Source organism: Antedon mediterranea, chromosome 9 (assembly GCF_964355755.1).
Source record: "Antedon mediterranea chromosome 9, ecAntMedi1.1, whole genome shotgun sequence".
Classification (NCBI taxonomy): domain Eukaryota; kingdom Metazoa; phylum Echinodermata; class Crinoidea; order Comatulida; family Antedonidae; genus Antedon; species Antedon mediterranea.
Window position 1 is genome coordinate 2,485,570 of NC_092678.1, and position 20,447 is coordinate 2,506,016.

The 20,447-nt window shown below is 32.1% G+C and overlaps 1 protein-coding gene across 1 annotated transcript in view; it reads left to right on the forward strand.

The window, feature by feature from the left end:
• Positions 1-2,730: 2,730 nt before the first annotated feature.
• The window catches only part of LOC140059516 (calcium/calmodulin-dependent protein kinase type 1D-like), a 48,023-nt gene continuing 30,306 nt past the window's right edge, over positions 2,731-20,447 (forward strand). Inside the window, exons 1-3 of the mRNA XM_072105445.1 lie at positions 2,731-2,964; positions 12,890-13,021; positions 13,830-13,904. Of these exons, the coding sequence (XP_071961546.1) occupies positions 2,897-2,964; positions 12,890-13,021; positions 13,830-13,904 (275 nt within the window). The 5' untranslated portion in view covers positions 2,731-2,896. The remainder of the gene's footprint in view (positions 2,965-12,889; positions 13,022-13,829; positions 13,905-20,447) is intronic.

A 20,447-nucleotide genomic window follows, 5' to 3' on the forward strand; every position in this document is an offset into this window, starting at 1 on the left:
GATTTGATGATATTTCTTCATAATGTTTCGTTGCAGACAAAGTAGATATATTTCCGCTGGTAGGCTTACAAAGAACGTGATAGATAGGCTCGACATTCTTCACCTTATGTTGATGCACGATTTTTGGTCGCTCTGCGTCTTTCGCATACGCGCTTTCAGACATTTTATATTTTACAACGTACGTAAAAAGTGTAGTTAAAAGTAAACACATTAATAAAACACAAACGAGAATTAAGATTATAGTGTTTTTTGGATGTCTGTTGATGCTTGTGGATGTATCGTTTTGCGGAATGTACGTGGACACTGCATCGGTGCTGTTCAGAGCTTGCCCGAAAGGATCTGTTACCGTGACTGTAACTGTAGAGACCGTCTGCTCGACTGACATTGTTGTCAATGTTGTAAGAATTGGAGTAGGCCTATCCACCGTTGGATGACGGATGACGTGATCAATTGGTATTGTGAAAAGCAGACTTGTTTCTTCCTGGCCATACCTATCAGAAACTTTACAAATCGCCACACCCCTTACATCACTGGAATCAATGTTCTTAATAATCAGTGTTTCAGAATAGACATCCTCTACTTGGTTCCTGATAACACTTGACAATAGCCATGTATATGAGAATGGTGGAGAACCAGTAACCTGACATCTTAAATGGATGTCCGAGCCACCAAATGGAGGTATTTGGAAAATAGTAGATATAGGTACTGGAGGTGGTGCCACACTTAAAGGACCAACAACACACTTCCGACCTGCAGAGTTAATGGAGCTTGAACTATGACATACGAATGAGGAATCATCCATGTCCAGAGTGGCATTGAATTGATGTGTTAGCACAACATCCTGCTCACCACTTGATTTGATTGGCTCACCAATTGGATTATTCGAACTTAACCATTGTAGAGTAAGTGGTGGTTCCATAGCTGGTGAGACACAAGTTAATTTAACAGAGTCACCAATGTTGACAAATGGTGGTTGAAGCAAACAGGATGGTATTGGCATCGTGTTTGCAGATATTTCTAACGAACCAGCGGACGATTGGTAGCTAGTAGTCGACCCAGCATTCCCTGAGAAATAACACAGACTACATCTGAAGCCACCTTCGTCTTGTTCACTGACATCAGATATGATCAACTTACTAGATAACGTGATAGATGCGTCTGACGACTCTTTAGATGTATTCACTGCGTATCTTGTGTCTGTCAGATAGGTATCACTGCCACTGGCAATCAAGAGGTTGCCTTCTCCAGTCTCCCATGTAATCCACGTTTTGTAGCCAGACTCTGGAGATGTTAGTCGAAGAACACAAGAGAAAGATACTGTTTCACCTTCTGTTACTTCTTTAAATTCTGGCATTTCAACGAACGAAATTTTAGCAGAACAATCCCAAGGCATTAACAATATAAACACGAGTACTGCTCCAACTCCTGCAGTTGACGACATAATGAACATTTATTATCGGAGTGATATTATATATTGAATGTTCTGGTTTTAGGCCTGAGTTACAAAATACTGCGTAAGTCTTACAATTGCAGTTTAGTTTTATACCAAATAAATTTTAAAATACAAACAAAAGACAATTGACGTTTTCTACTATAAGTGACACATAGCTACAACTTCCGATGAAGTCATCTAGCATACAAATTGTTATTGTATCTTGGTATAGGTTCGGGTAAGTATCGTGGCAGCCAAAAAATTACTTTCGATAATCAATTAGCATTGGCGATTGACCTTCTACGACGTAAGACAAACAGTACTCACAAAGGAGATAGAAAATTGAGGCAACCGATCATAATTTGCAAAGATATGAGCCAACTTTGGGGTGGTGGTTATACAGTAATCAAATAGCCTTGAACACCAATTTCAGGCGGTAATATGAAAGGTTTGTTTATTAGGAAAATTGTATATTAATTTTATTCAGGGTCAGATATGTTTCGTAAGATTTTTTTTTAAATCACGTTCATTAAAAAACATAGATGTTTGTCCGACGTGGAAATGGTTTTATATCGTAAAATTGGGGACGGAAGCAATTCTCAGTGATTAAAGAAAGTTCGTTCAGTTTGAATTTATAATTTTTGTATCATCATTTTGAGTTCGTAGGCTCCTCTACTCCAAATGAAATGAAAATGTGTACGTTACTGGGTCCGAAAATGACTCAACTAGATAGATTACCTTTTTGCTATACATTAGACGTGGTTTCGATTTTAATACCGTCGCGTGCGGAAGTACATTGTGTTTTGATATTAGTAATCTATGTTTTTCTTTTACAATAAATGTTATACAAATAGGTTTGTCCCTAAAGTTATTTTTGCAATCTACTTTTCTACTACCAATCACAATTTCTTTAAACTAATAATATTTAGCATGGATGCCTTAGTATACGCCTACATATTGCAGGTGTGTGCCAATTTCTTTAATTACATATAATTATTATTATGATAATTTATGCATCTATTAAACAAAATGAAATCTTTGCACCCAAAATACGGGTAAGGATGTCTATCCTATTCAACAACACAATGTTGGTAATTCATGATGGGACAAAACTTTAAAATGTGTTAATTGTTACATATTTTGGTGTTTCTATTCATCTTTGTGTACCGTTTATTTTTTTGGCGAAATAAAAATAATACATCGCATTCTGGTGCTACTTGGAACCACAAGTGCGCCCTCTAAGTAGTTGCTTAATTATGACGTCATTTGTAAGTCTTTGTTTTTTATTTACCAAAATTCTACACACCATCTCTGACAGGAAGTTCCCGAGATCAGGTGTTAGCTAAGTCCGGGTACGAAAATTCACAACCCATCAGTAGTGACGCTTGTGGGGGTTAGGAAAGAGGCTAAGCTCTGTTATCATTTTGGATAGTAAAATTGTAGTAATCTACCATATAACTAATCATGCCGATCTTCCAGAAAAGGAAGGAGAAAATAACCGAGAAATACGAACTGAAGCATGTCCTTGGAACGTAAGTTAGTATGATGCTTTGTTGTGTTGTTGTGTGTTGCTGAGCTGGAGGTGAGAACATCACCCTTGGAAGCCTGTTTGTTGTCTGCTTTTGTTAAGAAAGACAGACGTTTGTGTTGGGCTAGCAATCGGGCTAGGCATGTCATACCCATACATAGTAGGCATGTCATACCCATAGTAGGCATATTCAGTTTTAGACCTACTATGTATATAGTCCTATGTATTATGTAATGTTGGTATTCACTTAATTTGTAGTTATATAAGTGTGTGGTACCAGTACAATATTTTAGTGAAATGAAGGTAATGATTATGAATCAACATTGTCTTTTGCAATAATGTTTATATTCTCAATAGTGATTTACGAATTTAAATGATTTATTCTAGAAATAGACTTATTAACCAGAAATAACGATGATCGTAACACCATCGTCAGTCAGGATTTTCCATAAAAATGAAAACAAACTCAAACATAAAGGCAAAAATATATATATTATATTCTTGTTAAGCGTCAACCTCTGAATAAATTTCAGATGAGGGAGGGCAAGTTTAAATATATATTATGTTTTTTTCTTAATGTATACTTTATTAGGTTAACGACATTGGTTCATGCAACCATTTTGAAACATGAACAAATTAATCACTACAAAAATACATTTAATTCACTAAAATTATTCCTGTGATAATCTATATTGTTACAATTTTGAAAGATTTTTGCAAATTTTTTGTCATTAAAAAAAAAGACGTGGCCCGAAAAAAAGTGGAGGGAGATGTTAACAAGTTTTTGTTGCCAATCATTTCTTCACTTGCTTAGTAAAATGTTATAAAAGTACTTGTAATCTTGATATGATTATAAAAATAGTAACAGACCTAAAGTACAGATACTGTAGTATAGGTTGATGCGTTTCAAACAGATGTCTGTATACATTTCAACACATCTGCTTGTCTGTATTTATTTAATAGATATTGTGATATATCAAAAAGCTATTGCCTAGGTCAGTTGAACTTTACCTAGGATATTTTCTAGAATGTTAAAAAATAGTTTAAAATACTATAAATTCGACTAGGAGGAAAACCCAATTATTTTTTTGTGAGGAGTTAAAAATAATATATATTGTACATATTTTTCATTCTATTTAGATTTTGTTGTTGTTATATATTTCCACATTATGTTGTTAAGCTCATATATGTTGCAGAGGCTCCTCCAGGAGTCTAAGGCTATGCCTTGTGAGGAGCCCCTGTTGCAGAGGCTCCTCTAGGAGTCTAAGGCTATGCCTTGTGAGGAGCCCCTGAGTGAAATATTTAATTTAAACAAACAAAAACATTTTTGGTAAAATGCAAGGTTGATGGTACCAAGTCTCCAATAATAGGTCTTTAACTCCAAGATTCAAATATTCAAAATTATCTATCAGGATTATGATTATGTTATAATTATTGTCATTAGTATTATTATTAATATTATTATTATCACAGTAAAACTAATTAGGCATTTTAGCTTATCATGGACCAGTGATTTCTTACAAATATCATGGAGCTAATTGAACCTAGACAGGATAAAGTACTCTACCTGAAAAGTGTACTAATTAAAACCTTTCACGTACCAGGATGTGACAGAAATGTGTTTATTATCTTTACTGATTGCTATTAATTGATGTTATTACATAGCATAGGTTAGAATATGCATGATTGTCTAGTAGTTGGCTATCAGTCTTCAAGTGAGAGTCATGTGATAAGGCAAGGACGAGACACTTTGATGCTGGCTAATTAGACTGGTTACCAGGTTATCGGCTAAAGTCAAAGGCAGATTTTGTTAGCAAAATTGGACGTCGTCTTTCAATTCTCTGGTTATGAGGATGTAACAATGTTATAGTGGAAACAAATTGTCTGTGATTGCAAATCATTATTTAAGATATATAATTTGTTGTACGTTATGACATATATGAGCACATCCAATATTTGGTCACATAAAGTTTGATAGTGTAGACAGAGCTTAATAAGAATTGTGAATAATACTGGGAGTAGGTATTGAGTTTATCTACTTCTTTGCCTTGTCTAATCCCTATACTCAGACAGTAATTTATGGATAGTAAATCATTTTAAAAGTGTTAAGAAAGTTCAAAATACATATTAATGATGACAGTTTTTATTGGTTCATGTCAATCAATGCTAAAGGTAAAGTGTATAATTTAGTAACACGTAGCCAACAGCTAAACTACAATAACGTGATCTACTGTACTCCAGCTAAATTTAATGTTACTTAATGTTATTTTGGAGTGATGTAAATTGATTTAAAAAAAGGCTTGTTGTTTTCATGTTCTTGGCTAGACTAACACAGAGGTTGAAGATACAACAGTACTAAGGGAATCGGTAGGGCTGACAGGTCTTGACAGTATGTTGGAGGTTATACCGTAAAGTGCCCTACACCATCAAACTACAGTACTGTATATGTGACAAAATGTGATGTGCCCGTATATGTCACGATGACATCATATCACTACCACATTTGGAGATACTACTACCAAATTTTGATACATCACAATTTTGTAGACAGAGCTTTATAAGGAGTATGGGTGAAAGATCTTTAACAGTAGTAGGAGGGTTATAAAGTGGCCTATTGCTATTACTTTATCTTTAAATAGTACTCTACTGTACTTTAGTTAAAAGCAATGCTTGTGGATGTTTTTTATGTTTTATTTTACAATATTGATGAAACCCTGAAGTATCTATCATCCTTTGTTGCTGTAACTCACATCTAAGAACCCTAATAAAATGCAACTTGCATTAGAAGTATTCAAATAACAATAGAATTCACAATTACTAAAAACTCTAATACTGTTAAAGTACCCTTAGTATTTTACGATATATTTTGCTATTAGCAACTTTCTATTGTATTTCTAACATACATTACTGAAATGTAACTAAAAACGTTTATTAAAGTAGGTAATAATGATTAATAGTATCTATGTACAATTTAAGTACTAGCTGCAATTCTAGCTTTACCAGAATACCTGTATAGGTTACTTTTAGGCCATATTTTATATCCATATTTATTACTATTTTACATTGTGCATTACTTATTTAAGAAGGAATACTTCTATATATTTAATGAATCGTTAAATGCATTCTAGCTACTGTAATACTGTACAGCATATGACCAATATATACCGAAGTATAAGTGATAAAGTTTGAGCTACAAAGATGAGCTTGTTGTCCAATTTCAAGATCCAGGGTTCAATCCTAACCAAGTGCCAAGGTTTATATACTGTAGTTTATCCATCTTGTAATAAAGCAATTTGTATATGTATATGTGTATAAATATTTATAATATATTTTTTCATCTTTTTCAAATTAAAGACAATATACAGTACTGTATGAACCAGGTTTTAATTGAAGTGAAGGAAGTCATGCAATATTTCATGCTTTAAAAATTCAACCCTGATTATTTCCAAAAGAACCTCATTAATCTAAAGAATGGCACGAAATCTACTAATAATCATTTAATAATATTCGCATTATTACTGAATGATTTTACGCTATCTTGCTAATTGCATCAATCTTGCTTGAGTAGGCTGTTTGGTACGTGTTCGTGCCCAGTCTGTGGTTTATTTGAAAGGCACAATTGTCTGCCAGGCTCCACTCAGATAATTATTCCCTTATGAATGTTCCAATTCATTATCTTTCCTAATAATGATATTACTAGTTGGCACTGGTTTCAATGAACTGAATATAAATATTATTTTCTTATGTACGGTATAGTTGCTGTGTAATGCTCTGTACGCTATCATTGACAAAAAGGTGTGATGTGCCCAAATATGGTAATAATATACCCAAATATGGTAGTGGTATGACATCATTATGTCCATATACATGGGCACATCACATTGTGTTGTCACATCAAGTTTGATACTGCAGACAGAGCTTTAACTCTGTACTACTGTACAAGGTACAGATAGACAAAGTATATAGTATACTGTAGGAAATATTTAATATTGTTAAACCATACATATTTATCTGTAGTGTAAAATAAAAAAATGCTACTTTTACATAATATAAATTATTATATGCTTACCATTATGTAAATGCACTTCTATTGAAATTGCCTTCAAACCATTATTAGTGTGTTTGTGCTTTTGTATTCAGAGCGTTGATAGATGACAATAAGTAACTAGCTGACAATAATGCGTAGTTTGATTGCCTAATGCTAAAGTGAAGCATGTCATTATTTATTGAACATAGACCCTGGCTCATCAGGAAAACACAAATGTTTACATCACCTTGTTGTTAATAGGCAAACTATAGTAATGAAGAAGCCTATATTTATTTTGTAGACTGTTATTCATATGGAGACCATATACTGTATGGAGACCATATACTGTATGGAGACCATATACTGTATGGAGACCATATACTGTATGGAGACCATATACTGTATGGAGACCATATACTGTATGGAGACCATATACTGTATGGAGACCATATACTGTATGGAGACCATATACTGTATGGAGACCATATACTGTATGGAGACCATATACTGTATGGAGACCATATACTGTATGGAGACCATATACTGTATACTGGATAACTCCATGCGAGAATACTGTACCTTCTTTTGAAAAATGTTAATAAGGGACAGAAAACATTAACTTCTATACAGTCATACAGTAGGGTAAACAAATTTCTACTTATAACTTCTCTAATTGGTATAAATTTGTCAAACATGACATTCAGAAATAGATTAATTAATGAATAAAAACAATATGCTGACTTTCACAATGATAAAACAAATATTTAGTTGGTTAAATGGAATATTAATTATTGGATTTTTAGCAAGAATCAATTGTGTAAACAGGTTTAATATCAGGTTTGCAAGCGGTCGTTTACTTGTTAATGCCAATTCCTTTTAATCATTTAATCAAATATAAATATCCGCCTACATTTATTATTATATTATACATTTATTTAAGAATATTTGTAAACATTCATAATAATTAACTGATTTTTTTTCATTTCCTCCAATTTTTGCAATACTATTTCTCGAAGACTGACATTTTAAGAGTGGAGTTTGGTGGCTTGCCTACTGGTCCCAGGCTCCTCAGTTCAAATCATATCACACACCATACAGTATTTTTTTATGACAGAAACAATTCCCCCTGAAATATTTTGTTTATATCTTATTAATGTTCTGTTGAAAGTGTCATCTGTGAGAAGAATAATTAATGAAATCACTTGACAATGAAAATCACCTTTGGCAATATGATTAAATTGTAGATAATGGCAGTGCCTGCATATCATACAAAAAAGATGTCGGTTTGAACTTTATTTTCCTTGATATATTCATCTTTGCAGTTTTGAAATCATTTGATGCTAACCTGGCCAATGAACCATTTCATAATGTCACTTTTGTCTTCACCATTAATGCCTACGAACAGGAAAACAGAGTTCGAGTCACGGTTGAGTCAATTTTATTCACAGATTTTCTCACATTATATCTACTTATTATATTTTGATACCTTATAATATTCATATTTAATGAATAATTATTACAAAGTCTTTGATGTAATTCTTGAATACCGTAAACATACCATGAGCGTGTCAAAGAAAAATATGAATGTGCAAACATTACAATAAATCAATAACACTGAAAATGGAATTAAAACGCTTCTTAGTGTTCTACTGAGGTCGCTTGAGCTGTATTGGCTGAGCTCACACGCTAACCGCGCTACTCTGATCCCATGAGAGCAATGGAGAGGCCATAATTGACTCGCTATTGCTTACAGTATCAAATTACCTTCCGCTAGCTTATCACTTTTCTTACAAATTTAGAAAGAAGTTCTCCATAAAATATGTAGACTAAATATTCATGAATGTGAAAAACAAAATGGAAATTAAATATTATTAATAATAATAATAATAAAAACAATAATAGAATACAAAATCTGCCATTTTATTGTATAAATAATATTAAAATGATTAAATATATGCACACTTTAGGTCATCTTGCATATTACTCAAAATGAAATCAATTTGTTTCTGGTGTTTTTGTTTCTTGGGTTGGATTCTATTATAATAAGTATGGGTGTGAACCTTTCCATGATTGAACCTAAACATTAGTGTTAGAAGGAATGAACCCAAGTTTTAAACTGGCATAAAATTTAACCCCGAACAACACATGTGTAAATACTTTATTTGTCACTTTCATAACATAATAACATAATATAAAAACTTAAGTGTATTAAAATTAAAGAATACTGTAATCATGTTGTTGTAATCATAGATAACGTTTAAATTTAAAAATAAAGAGTTTCTTTGAGGATAGTTTTATAGTATTTTTCTATAAAGTAAAGGTAGACTGTTACAAAGATTTGCGCTTCAAAGTAAAACAATAAATGAACCAAATGAAGTATAAAATCTTAGTATAATTACTGTAAATTAAAATTGTTTTCAAGCCTTTGATTCATTTTTCATATGATATAATAGTAATAGCTTAGGTTCATTTCATGTTTATCTTATCTTGCACTCCAATTTTAAAAGCTTCTTTAGTAGCATTTAATGATAAATGTCATTTCCATAGCTTTGTAAAAGTATCAAAATGAAAAATATGCAATCTTTTTATCAGGACGTACATGTATACTTAAAAAAAAAAAGTTTAAATATTGATGATTCCAAAGTTTGTGTTTGTTCTTTTTATTGATGTGTAATCCAAAGTCAGCATGGTTTATAAAGTCACTATATATACACATACCCATTGATCTTGGTAAATCAATACGTACCTCGATTGACTGCTGAAGTGTAAACAAAGGCTCCACACAATATGGTATGTCCTGTGTTCAGGATGATTTATATGGATGTACTGATGGTGCTGCTGGACATTGGTCAAGTAAACTTTGTGACCGTGTACTTCCCAACGACTACACTATATACAGTAGCATGGACACAGTTTACTAACTAGCTTACTTTATAGACTACAGTATATCGTGCCTTGCTTACCTGGATAAACCGATCATATCCCTCTCTCCGAAGTATACAAAATAATATAATTTATTCCTTAATGAAAAATATGCTACTGTAGCATTTCATTTGGATGATACCTCTAGATATTGAATGCCATGCGCGCTATGCGTGTAGTTCTTCAAGCTCCGCCTCGCACCAGCACTCACATTCTTCTAACATCTCTACACATCATGAATGTGTCACAGAGGGTGCAGTACCAGGTAGGCTGCCTAGCTTTTAAAGCCATGAACAATATTGCCCCTCGATACATCACCCAACGATTTTCCACTGTTCCGATACACTCTATGAGGACTAGGGCTGCTTCCAGGGGAGACTTACTGGTACCCAAAGTTAAATTGGAATGTTTCCGGCGCTCTTTTATTTATTCTGCTTGTATTTTATATAATGTATTACCTTCTGTTTTGAAAGAATGTACAAATATTAACTCGTTTAAATTTAATTTTAAAAAACACATTTTATCGTAATTGTTTAATTGATTTTTTTTTTGGATAATTTTTTTTTTTTATATAATAGTTTTAAATTTAAATGTATATAGTAGATTCGTATTAGTTAAGTATAGTTTTATATATTTTGTCATTTTTAAGAGGGCCCCTGAATATCAGCTGGCCTGTGGGTTCAGCTGGAAGGGTTACCCTCTATAAATAAAGTTGAAATAAAATAAAATAAAGGTATAAAAACATGAATTCTATTTTCAGAGCACATACAATCTGAAATATACTATAGTGTAGGATATTTGTAAAGTGATAATTATGTTCATAGAACAATTATTGCAGCATTTGCACCCTATATTGATGATATCCCATTTTATACATAGGGTATGTGGCCGAGTGTTAGTGAGTGTAGTGAGTGTGGCCGAGCGGTTAAGACAGTGGAACCTTAATCCAAAGCCATAACATCGGCAAGTCTTCTCGGATAAGGACTATAAACCGTAGGTCCAGTGTACATCTGGCTCATGTGCACTTTAAGAACCTAGTACATCTTTCGAGACGAGTAGGGGGTTACCCCGGTGTACTAATTCATACATACACAATGTTGTGGACAGACGTAATGGCGCCGTAGTTGGCTGCTGATGACACGATGTGACCCTTAGGGGAGAAAAATGTTGTTGAAAAGATGTTAACATCTAAGTCCACAGCGCCTTTGATCACTAATTGTTGCTGGAATTGGCGCTTTACAAATTTGTATATATATTACATCATACTGTATGTACAGTATATTACATCATACTGTATGTACAGTATATTACATCATACTGTATGTACAGTATATTACATCATACTGTATGTACAGTATATTACATCATACTGTATGTACAGTATATGGTTACATTCCATCTTTCTGTTTAAAAGACTTTTGAGCATAAAAACCAGCATTATAGTACAGTATAATATCCATGAAAAGTATTCATGATCGATACAGCATGACTATGAAATAACATCTCAATAACTATGCATAATAATTCATATTCTAGCTGCAGGCAAGGGTTCCGTTTTTAATATGCTCTTCGGCAATCTAAGACATCGAAGGGTTGTTTTGAGAAATAATTGAAAATAAACGAGAATTGCAGACGTAATAATATATGTAGAGCATTTTGCATGTATTCTATTCTTTGAAAGGTTTCAGGCGATTATATTTATATTTATATTCATTACTTTTTTACAGAAAAATATGTAAAATTTGATAAATAACTTTGTCAAAATATTATATTATATAAGTTGATAATTACTGTATTTCATTACCAAATTAATTCCATTTCATACAATGTTCTTTTTTTTCTTTTAATGAATTAATATTTTTATAAATTGGTTTTCAATTTTATTTTTCACTTTTCATTTATTAAAAAATAAAGCAAACTAATTTGCAGAAAATTAAGTAAAAATTTGAAGGAAAGTTAAAATTGTATTCAATTTGGTTTGGATCCTTCATTGTGGTAAACAAAGTTATTTTCATTTCATAATCCTATAGTATATTAGGATTATTATTAAAACAGTATAATGTTACTTTGTGTTAACATTAATTTATTTTTAGTGATGACATTTGTAAAGTATTTTCTTAGAAATTAGACAGGACATTAAATCTTAAAGCGTTGAGCATACTGACCTACTTTAGTGTTAATGTCTGTAGATCTCATGTATTAGTTGGTCACTATCCTTTGTTGTATGTATAAATATAATTTATGCAATGAAATTGCTTTTAATATTTGAAGCATTGTATACAGTAGGAATAATAATATAATAATAATGATATATTCATTCTTTAATAATTAATTCTGTTTTATGCATACTCTGGAAGCACTATGTTGTGTGTGCACACACCATTAATATTAAATCTACATCCCAAGATGGTAGAGAATTCAAATTTGAGAGTTGAATCAAGATGAAATTGAATTATTCTGGGTCATATTTTAATGATCATTGAATAATTAATACATTAATTAATTCTGAAGTATTATTTAAAATAATTAGATTGTTACTTCTTACACCATGCAATTTGTAGACAGATCCATTAAAGAACAGCTCAGATACAAAATAACAATATTATACCTTTTTTAAAAACACCATCTACACTGACAATTGTCTCGCATGCTATCTGCCAACTACAGTATGCCTGTCATAACATTACCAACATGTCCCAAAGCTCTGTAGATCGAAGGGTTTACCTGTGGCTGTGACATGATCAGTTCCACATGCCGCGGAGAATGTGTACATAGTACAGTACTGCTGGTATTTGTCGCAGCCAGGCATAAGATCAAAGGACTGTTATGAGTTCCTATATTGGCAAGGGGAACTCAGTGTCCTGATGATAGATTGTCTTGCATATACTAAATAGAGGTATCTCTAAAACACATTAGTATTAAGATACAGTAGTATATCAATGATAAAAATAATTTGTGTATATATTTATTTCTTTTTCAGTGGTGCCTTCAGTGAAGTTGTTTTAGCTGTTGATAAGGTTACCGGAGAAATGGTTGCAGTAAAATGCATCGACAAAAAAGGAATAAAAGGAAAAGAAGATGCCTTACTTAATGAAGTAGAAATATTAAAAAAGTATGTGTATATTTAACATTCAGTCTGTTTCATGTCCACTGCAGTACCTGGATGAACTAACATTGGCCTATCTTTCTTAAGAGGAAGAGGACACATTAAAGCACTAAACTGCCACCCCCATCACCAAGTGGTAGCAACCCAATGATAATATTTTTTTTTCATTAATATACAATATTGTAATAGCAGTACAAAATGTTCGACAAGTAATTAATCTTTGTCAACTTGCTACTAAAATATACATGTATTGCTACTATCGATGTATTAGGCATGTTATTATTGTTATTCAATGTAGTTGATATGGTAATACAAGTTACAGTACATACAATGTAATAGCTATAATGATAATGCCTACGCCTACGACTGGTTAATATACCTTTTACTAAGTTATTGTTACAATCCATTAACCTGTCAGAAAATGTGCATAATAAAGCATTAATGATTTTAGTGTGTTGTTGTTGACCAATTTTCTGTGATGTATACTTTGTCGACAAAATAATCAACAATTATGGAGATAATCACACCCCATAGGGAATGAATTTTCTACTTAAAAATACAATATCAAATAGTTATATTGTTGGCTGACCTGGTGTGAGGTCTAGCCAAAATATATCTGTATGCAATAACTTCAAAAGCTCTGTCTACACTATCAAACTGTATGTGACAACAACATTTTCTGTGCCCATATATGGACATGATTACATCATATTACTACCATATTTGGGCACATCACATGGTTTGATAGTGTAGACAGAGCTTAAGGTAAAAATGATGATTTAACATTGCATATTGTTTGTGTTTATTATTCTAGAATCACACATCCTCATATTGTACAGCTGAAGGAACTGTTTGAAAGCAAGAGTAGTGTTTACCTTGTCATTCAACTGTAAGTTTTTTATTCAAGTTTAATTTAATTAGTCATGTTGTGGCCTGGTGGTTCATGATAAGAAATACATTGTAATGTAATGTAACCATTTGTTTGGTAGTCTAATCATTCTATCTCCCACCCATCCCATGTTCTCTCATCTCCAAAATGTCATCTCATATTTACCCTCCCCATCATCCCTCTTCCTCATATTTTCCCCATTCCTTGTATCTACCCAGCGCTCATCTCCAACACGGCCCATACAGTATCTCAAACATTTCCTCTAATTTCCAAAATATCCTTTCTGTTCATCATCGCTCCTAAAATCCCTCTCCCTCAAATATCTCCCACCCATATATCCCAACCCATTATACTGTATATCCCAACCCCTCATATGTCTCCAGCCAACACACCTCCTACATTTCCTCCACTTCCCTATATCCAACAGAGGTCATTTACTCAAGTACAGTACGACAAGTCTCAGGTTTTCTTTAGAAAATTAATATAATAGTTTTATGTACTGTAGTTTATTGTTCCAAATACTAGTGTCGCCAAAATCTGTGTTGCCTATTCACATTTCAATGTAAATAACATCATTAAATATTTTATGATATTTTTCCTTGTTTTGCACACAGCATAAGTCTATTTTATGCTTTGCAATAACAGTAGGTAAAAGAGAGCGACAACATCAAAATGTATAAGTCTATTTCATGCCTAGCTTACCGGGATAAACCGACAAATGACATTATTCCTAATTGTGTTAATCGATATTTTGCATACAGGTTATTTTTGGAATAATAACACAAGTCTGTTTTTGCATTTTAAAAAGAAATTGGTTGATGGATGCGCCTTATGTAAGCTAGCATCTAAGAAAAAATATTAAACATAAAAACTATGAAATATTGTCAGTCTTGTCAATAAATTAATGATTTCTTTCATTCCTCCTGAAAATTTCTTTTCAAAAGGTTATTTTTCTTAAACCATACTACTTCTTTTTCAATCAGGGCTTCTTTTCAAGATGACCTTTGACCTTTTCTTCCAGTGGTCCTTTTAAGCTTGGTTCTCACTAGGACGTAACGCAAAGACATATATTTGACCAATGGCAAGTGACAGTTCAAATAATACTTTTTTATATGAACTTTTCAATCAAACTCCTGGTCAAGATAGATCTATTTTAATACAGGATTTTTACCTATTCTGTACAGTGGGATTTTTACCCTTTTTTGTAATACACTACAGTGTTGCTATATCAGTGCTAAGCTCTTACAGCAGCAGCTGTCCACGTGTGTCATAACTAGCAAACTAGCAATTAAACTACAACCATGCACAATTACCATAATTAGAAACGTTAATTATAACAAGACTATATTAATCATTAATTATAATGGATCTTTAATGCTTTCTCTTCTGTATTAAAAATGGTAGTATGATTAAAAATTGATTATTTCTTATAATATATAATATTATGTACTTAATAAATTGTGTAAAATTATAATAGATTTTTAACGTTTCAATGAATGAAAGGTCGTTACAGAGCTTCACCCCACCCCTGTTTAATAGTGATATAAAAAAGGTCATTTTGTACATTATTTTCTAACTCTGACCTCCAATGCTCCCTCTCCTTCTACCCTTTCTAATATCTTAGTTCCGTTTCTACTGCCGTAACAAGCACTTAACATTTACTAGCAGTTTGCAGATTTCATCTCTCATCTTTCTGTCTAGCGCCAATGTCAATTGAGTCTATTGAACCAACATACATATACCTGAGTCTTTCACCTGTTATGCAAATTTTGTCATACAGGTATTAGTGATTTTTAGTGACTTCACTCAGATTATTTGTTACAAACGCTGTAGATAATGTATGTTTTGCTTGCCATACAATTGACATACTTGATTGGTTGAAGGTCACAGTTTCATTATTAAAAGATTGCGATCAGAATTCAGGTCATCAATGTTGTGACATCATCAATAGACTGGACAGTATCAGTGATATTGATTATTGATGACAATGATTTACTTGCCCACCAGTGACAATTGGTGATATACTAGCCCACCAGTGACAATTGATGATCGAATAGCCCTCCAGTCACAATTGATGATTGGCTAGCCCACCAGTGACAATTGATGATTGGCTAGCATCAAGAGGTTGTGTACGCCATACTACAGTATTCCATAAGGTTTATCACAAATAGCTTGATTTTGGGAGGAAGGTCATTGCACAATGCATGATGGGAAGGGTTCGGGAGCAAATATCACTATGCCTACGCACAAACAACAAATCATGTACGTACAGTACAGTTTTTCACCATGTGTCGCGCACGCTATTTGCGATAAACCTTATTTATTCAGGAATATAAAGTCAGTTTATAACATATTGTCTAGGCACTGATCAGTTTTCATATTGAGCCTGCTAGCACATTACTAATTAGGAGAGGTACCAGATGCTTGGCAAGTACTAAAACGAGACTAGATTTAACAGCTTGTCTTTTAGCCTCTCACGATATCACACATTATACAGTAGAAAACAATTGCCTCACTACCAATTGTTGTAAATCAAATCAATATTGTAAGGTGACTTTAATACTGATTGCTAAAATTATGATAATGATGAAAGGAGTGCAAAATGCAGTCATGTTCACTAATTTAATCTTTCAGCATCATTTCGTATATGGGCGATCATCCATGAAACGTAACTTGTTCGGCCATGGGTAATTAATTCAGCCATGATTACATAATTACATAAAAGAAAGCAATGTAATTTGCAAAAATTGGTAATGCTGATTACATCAAAATTGTTGTTGTATGCATAATTGTGGGATACTGTGTTAAAACCTTTTTTCAGATATCCAATGATTATCATGATAAAATAGAATAGAAGGAACCGTCAAAATTATTCTACTGCAGTTACTGCAGTATCTACATTTTGTTTACTCTTTAACCTGTTTATGCAATATTTATAGTAAGCTGAATAATCATACACACTTTTTATTGCAGTATTTGCCTCATAAACTTCCTTATTCAAACAAACTAAAATCATACATTGTTGCAACCAGAAAATGTAGTTACTGTACTTCAGTAAATGCAGTACAATAATTTTAACACAATCCCTAGTAAAATACTTTTTTTTTTAGGCAGAATTACTATGGATATTTCATTTATATATTCTTATAATATATTTGATGTAAATTGAAGATAAATACTTACACTTAACACTTGTAAAGCTCTGTGTACGCTATCAAACTTTATGTGACAAAACAAAAATGTGATCACTATACCATATTTGAGCACATCATACTTTTTTGTCAAACTAATTTACTAGTGTAGACAGAGCTTAAAGTTAGTACTTAAGTAAGTAAGTAGGAATAACTCCCGGGAATGATTCGTCAATCTTGGGTTTTGCCATTTAGAGGAAGGGGTGTTGGAAGATGTTTATGGAACTGGGAGCATATTGCACTATGTATTGTGTTTATGATTTTACATTGATGGTTGTGATAAGCATACAATAGATTTACCATCCTTACAGTGAAGGTGTAGTAGGTCTATTTGTGTCAAGAAGGAAGGAAACACAGACTTCCTTATACCATATATGGTTTATGGCTATACTTTTTCTGTGGAAGGTTTGTCTAGTGTGCTTTAGCCTAAAAATCTTAAGTTTGTTTAATTTAATTTTGCTTACGTAAGTTTTAAAAATAACCTAAGCAAATAATTTGACTTGTTTTTTAAAATGACTAGAACCTCTAGGTAAAAGAATTTAATTAATTTTTTTTACATAATTTATTTATGGATATTTCTGGATGGAGTAGGAGGACAGGAACGACATTTATGCTTGAAGCCCCGCCCACCTTCACCAATCGCCATGACATTTATGCACAAACAACTTCATAACTTTAATTATATTTGATAGAAATATATCAACTTTCACTTGCAGCAGTTTTAATTGTAATATATTTAATCCATCTTCTCTTAAACTTAAATCGATTTATTATAGATTTTTTGTAAGATTCAGAGGTGAAGTGCAAAATGACTTTTTGTATTGCGAGATGTAAATCATTAGCACTAATTAGGTGAAGTCGTCAACAAATTTGTCAAGTCGATAAAATAAGGGGTTACATTTATCTCTGTTGACAGTAGTGGAGTAGTCTTGAGAGGCTATCGCAGGAATTGGACATGTTGAAGCCTTTGATTTACTGCACCATGTTAAGAGTGTCTGTCAATGTTGGAAATGTACCAATTTGTATTCAGGAATTAAGTAGCTAGACGACTTCAGTACTATTGACTTATAGTAGTAAAAGACTCATGGGTGGAACAAAAATATCTCCTTGTAAATGTAAGGCTGACAACATTTGCTGTATATGTGGAGTTATACAGTAGATCTTCATACAAAAATATAAGAACATAAATTTAGTACTTAGGAAAGAAGGCAAGTGTCATTTGTATCAAAATTGCGGTTTGCAAGCCTTAAGAATTAAGAATTGTGGTTGAATTTTTATGATAGTGTTTCAAGAGGGAAACTATGTAAAAAAACCATGTCATATCTGGTGTAATAATAGTGTTCTCAATGCCCAAGTAGTATAAAGTACAAAATTACGTCAGTAGGGCAAACATCTGACCAATCTTGTAACTCCCTGGCACAAAGCTACTCCACAGTAGTTAAATACAATAAGTAGATGCTGTGTTTGAATTGAATTTGTAATAACAACATAATACAGTAATCGTAGTGTATTATTGTTTCCCTTTATGAAACCAGCCTGCTTACATACAATAAGTATTGAATAGAGAGACCTCAACCTGTTCTTTTATTCTCCATTCAAAATGTATCAATAACTAGTGCTAGTTGCTATTCTTGTAATGCACAGTGAATAGCAGTTCTGAAAATAATATACAGTACTTAGTATTAAAGTTCTTATTATATTATGGCATTGTGGCGAGAAGAAAGGTTTATTTAGGGTTTAGTTCAGTCAAAAATTGCTATCTATTTCATTCTGATATGTTACAAGCACAAGAAACAAACAAAATATTATCTTGACATTTGTATAAATAATAATAATACAAATTATATCGTTATTCCAAAATACTAAAAGACAAACAAAATTGTTTGTTGTATGAAACAATGTTCCAACTGCTACCTGTACTTACAAGCATGGAGGTATATATATTTATACCTCCATGTTACAAGGAAAGAACATTGCATGCCATTTAATATGTAACATTACTACAGTATGTATAGGCTTTCTGTAATGTGTCTAACAAAGTATTACGATCGCTTTTTTACAAACTTGTTTTTCCAAACACCATTGTAATACGGATGTTGTTCGACAATGTGAATTTTCATTAAGGTTTTAATATTTCAAAATGCATTTAAATAAAATGAAATAAGTTGTTTTTTTCACGCATACATGATGTCGTGAATTACTTAGGTTTTTACGTGACTGAAATGTATAAAAGGTGTTAAATTGATGCGCACATAAAAATGTGTCTATCTTTAGTAAAATGTCGCGTCAATGTCTTATGTAATAGGTGAAAAGCATTTTACACTCTAGTACAAAAATGAAATAAATATTACTGTTCCATGGTTGTCACAGGTAGTCATAAATATTTTCTGATACACATATATGTAAACAATTCCTAATGGTTGTTTTTTTCATATATTTATTAATTTGCTTTTTACAAAATTTTTTGAAATTACAATTTTTTTATAGTGTTATAATAAAACAAATATTATTCCAGCTGTGATTTTATAATTTTTTTTCATAATATTTATAAATCAAATCAATTTATATGTGTTGTTGTGTTAGGCTAATGCTATACAATAACATTATATTTCCTAATAGATTTTTTTCATTTGATTTTTCCCAATATAAAATGACTAATTTGCTATAAAAAAATTTAATAATTTAATTTATACAGTTTTTTATATTATTATTATTCCTGCAGTGAGAGTGATTTTATATTATATTTTGTCATAATATTCATAAATCAATTCATATGTGTTGTTGTGTTAGGCCATATGAAATGTGTGGATAATCATATCAGAACAATTTTCTATTGACGTCAAAGAATAAAACAACTGATGAGGTGGCCTTGACTTGTTCAATCCTCCATCACGTCATCCTCTCAATAACTAATTAAAGATTCTGCTAATTAAACATTTATATTGATTTGGATTTTTTTTATTCTATAGAATATAAATTTGTTGAATAATTTTTAAATAAATTATATCCATATTCTGCCAGTAGAATACAGTAGGATCAATTAATGTCAACATAATGCTTACAAACAATCAATTATATACAAACATGTTTTCACGGGCACTTCTTTTCCATCCCACTTCTAACATATTATTTTTATTTATGTTAATTGATAACAAGCGTAGGATGGCTTTGCTTGGCATGTGACAAATTTTAACAAAAACTGAAATTAATTAATAAAAATAACTTGCATACTATAAGTATTTTAAGTATGAATATTGATTTGGTTTCTCTTAAGTACATTCAGAATGTGAACATACCTGAGAACCTGGTGGTCTAATGATAGAGTGTCTGATGTATTAAGCAGAAGAGTTTG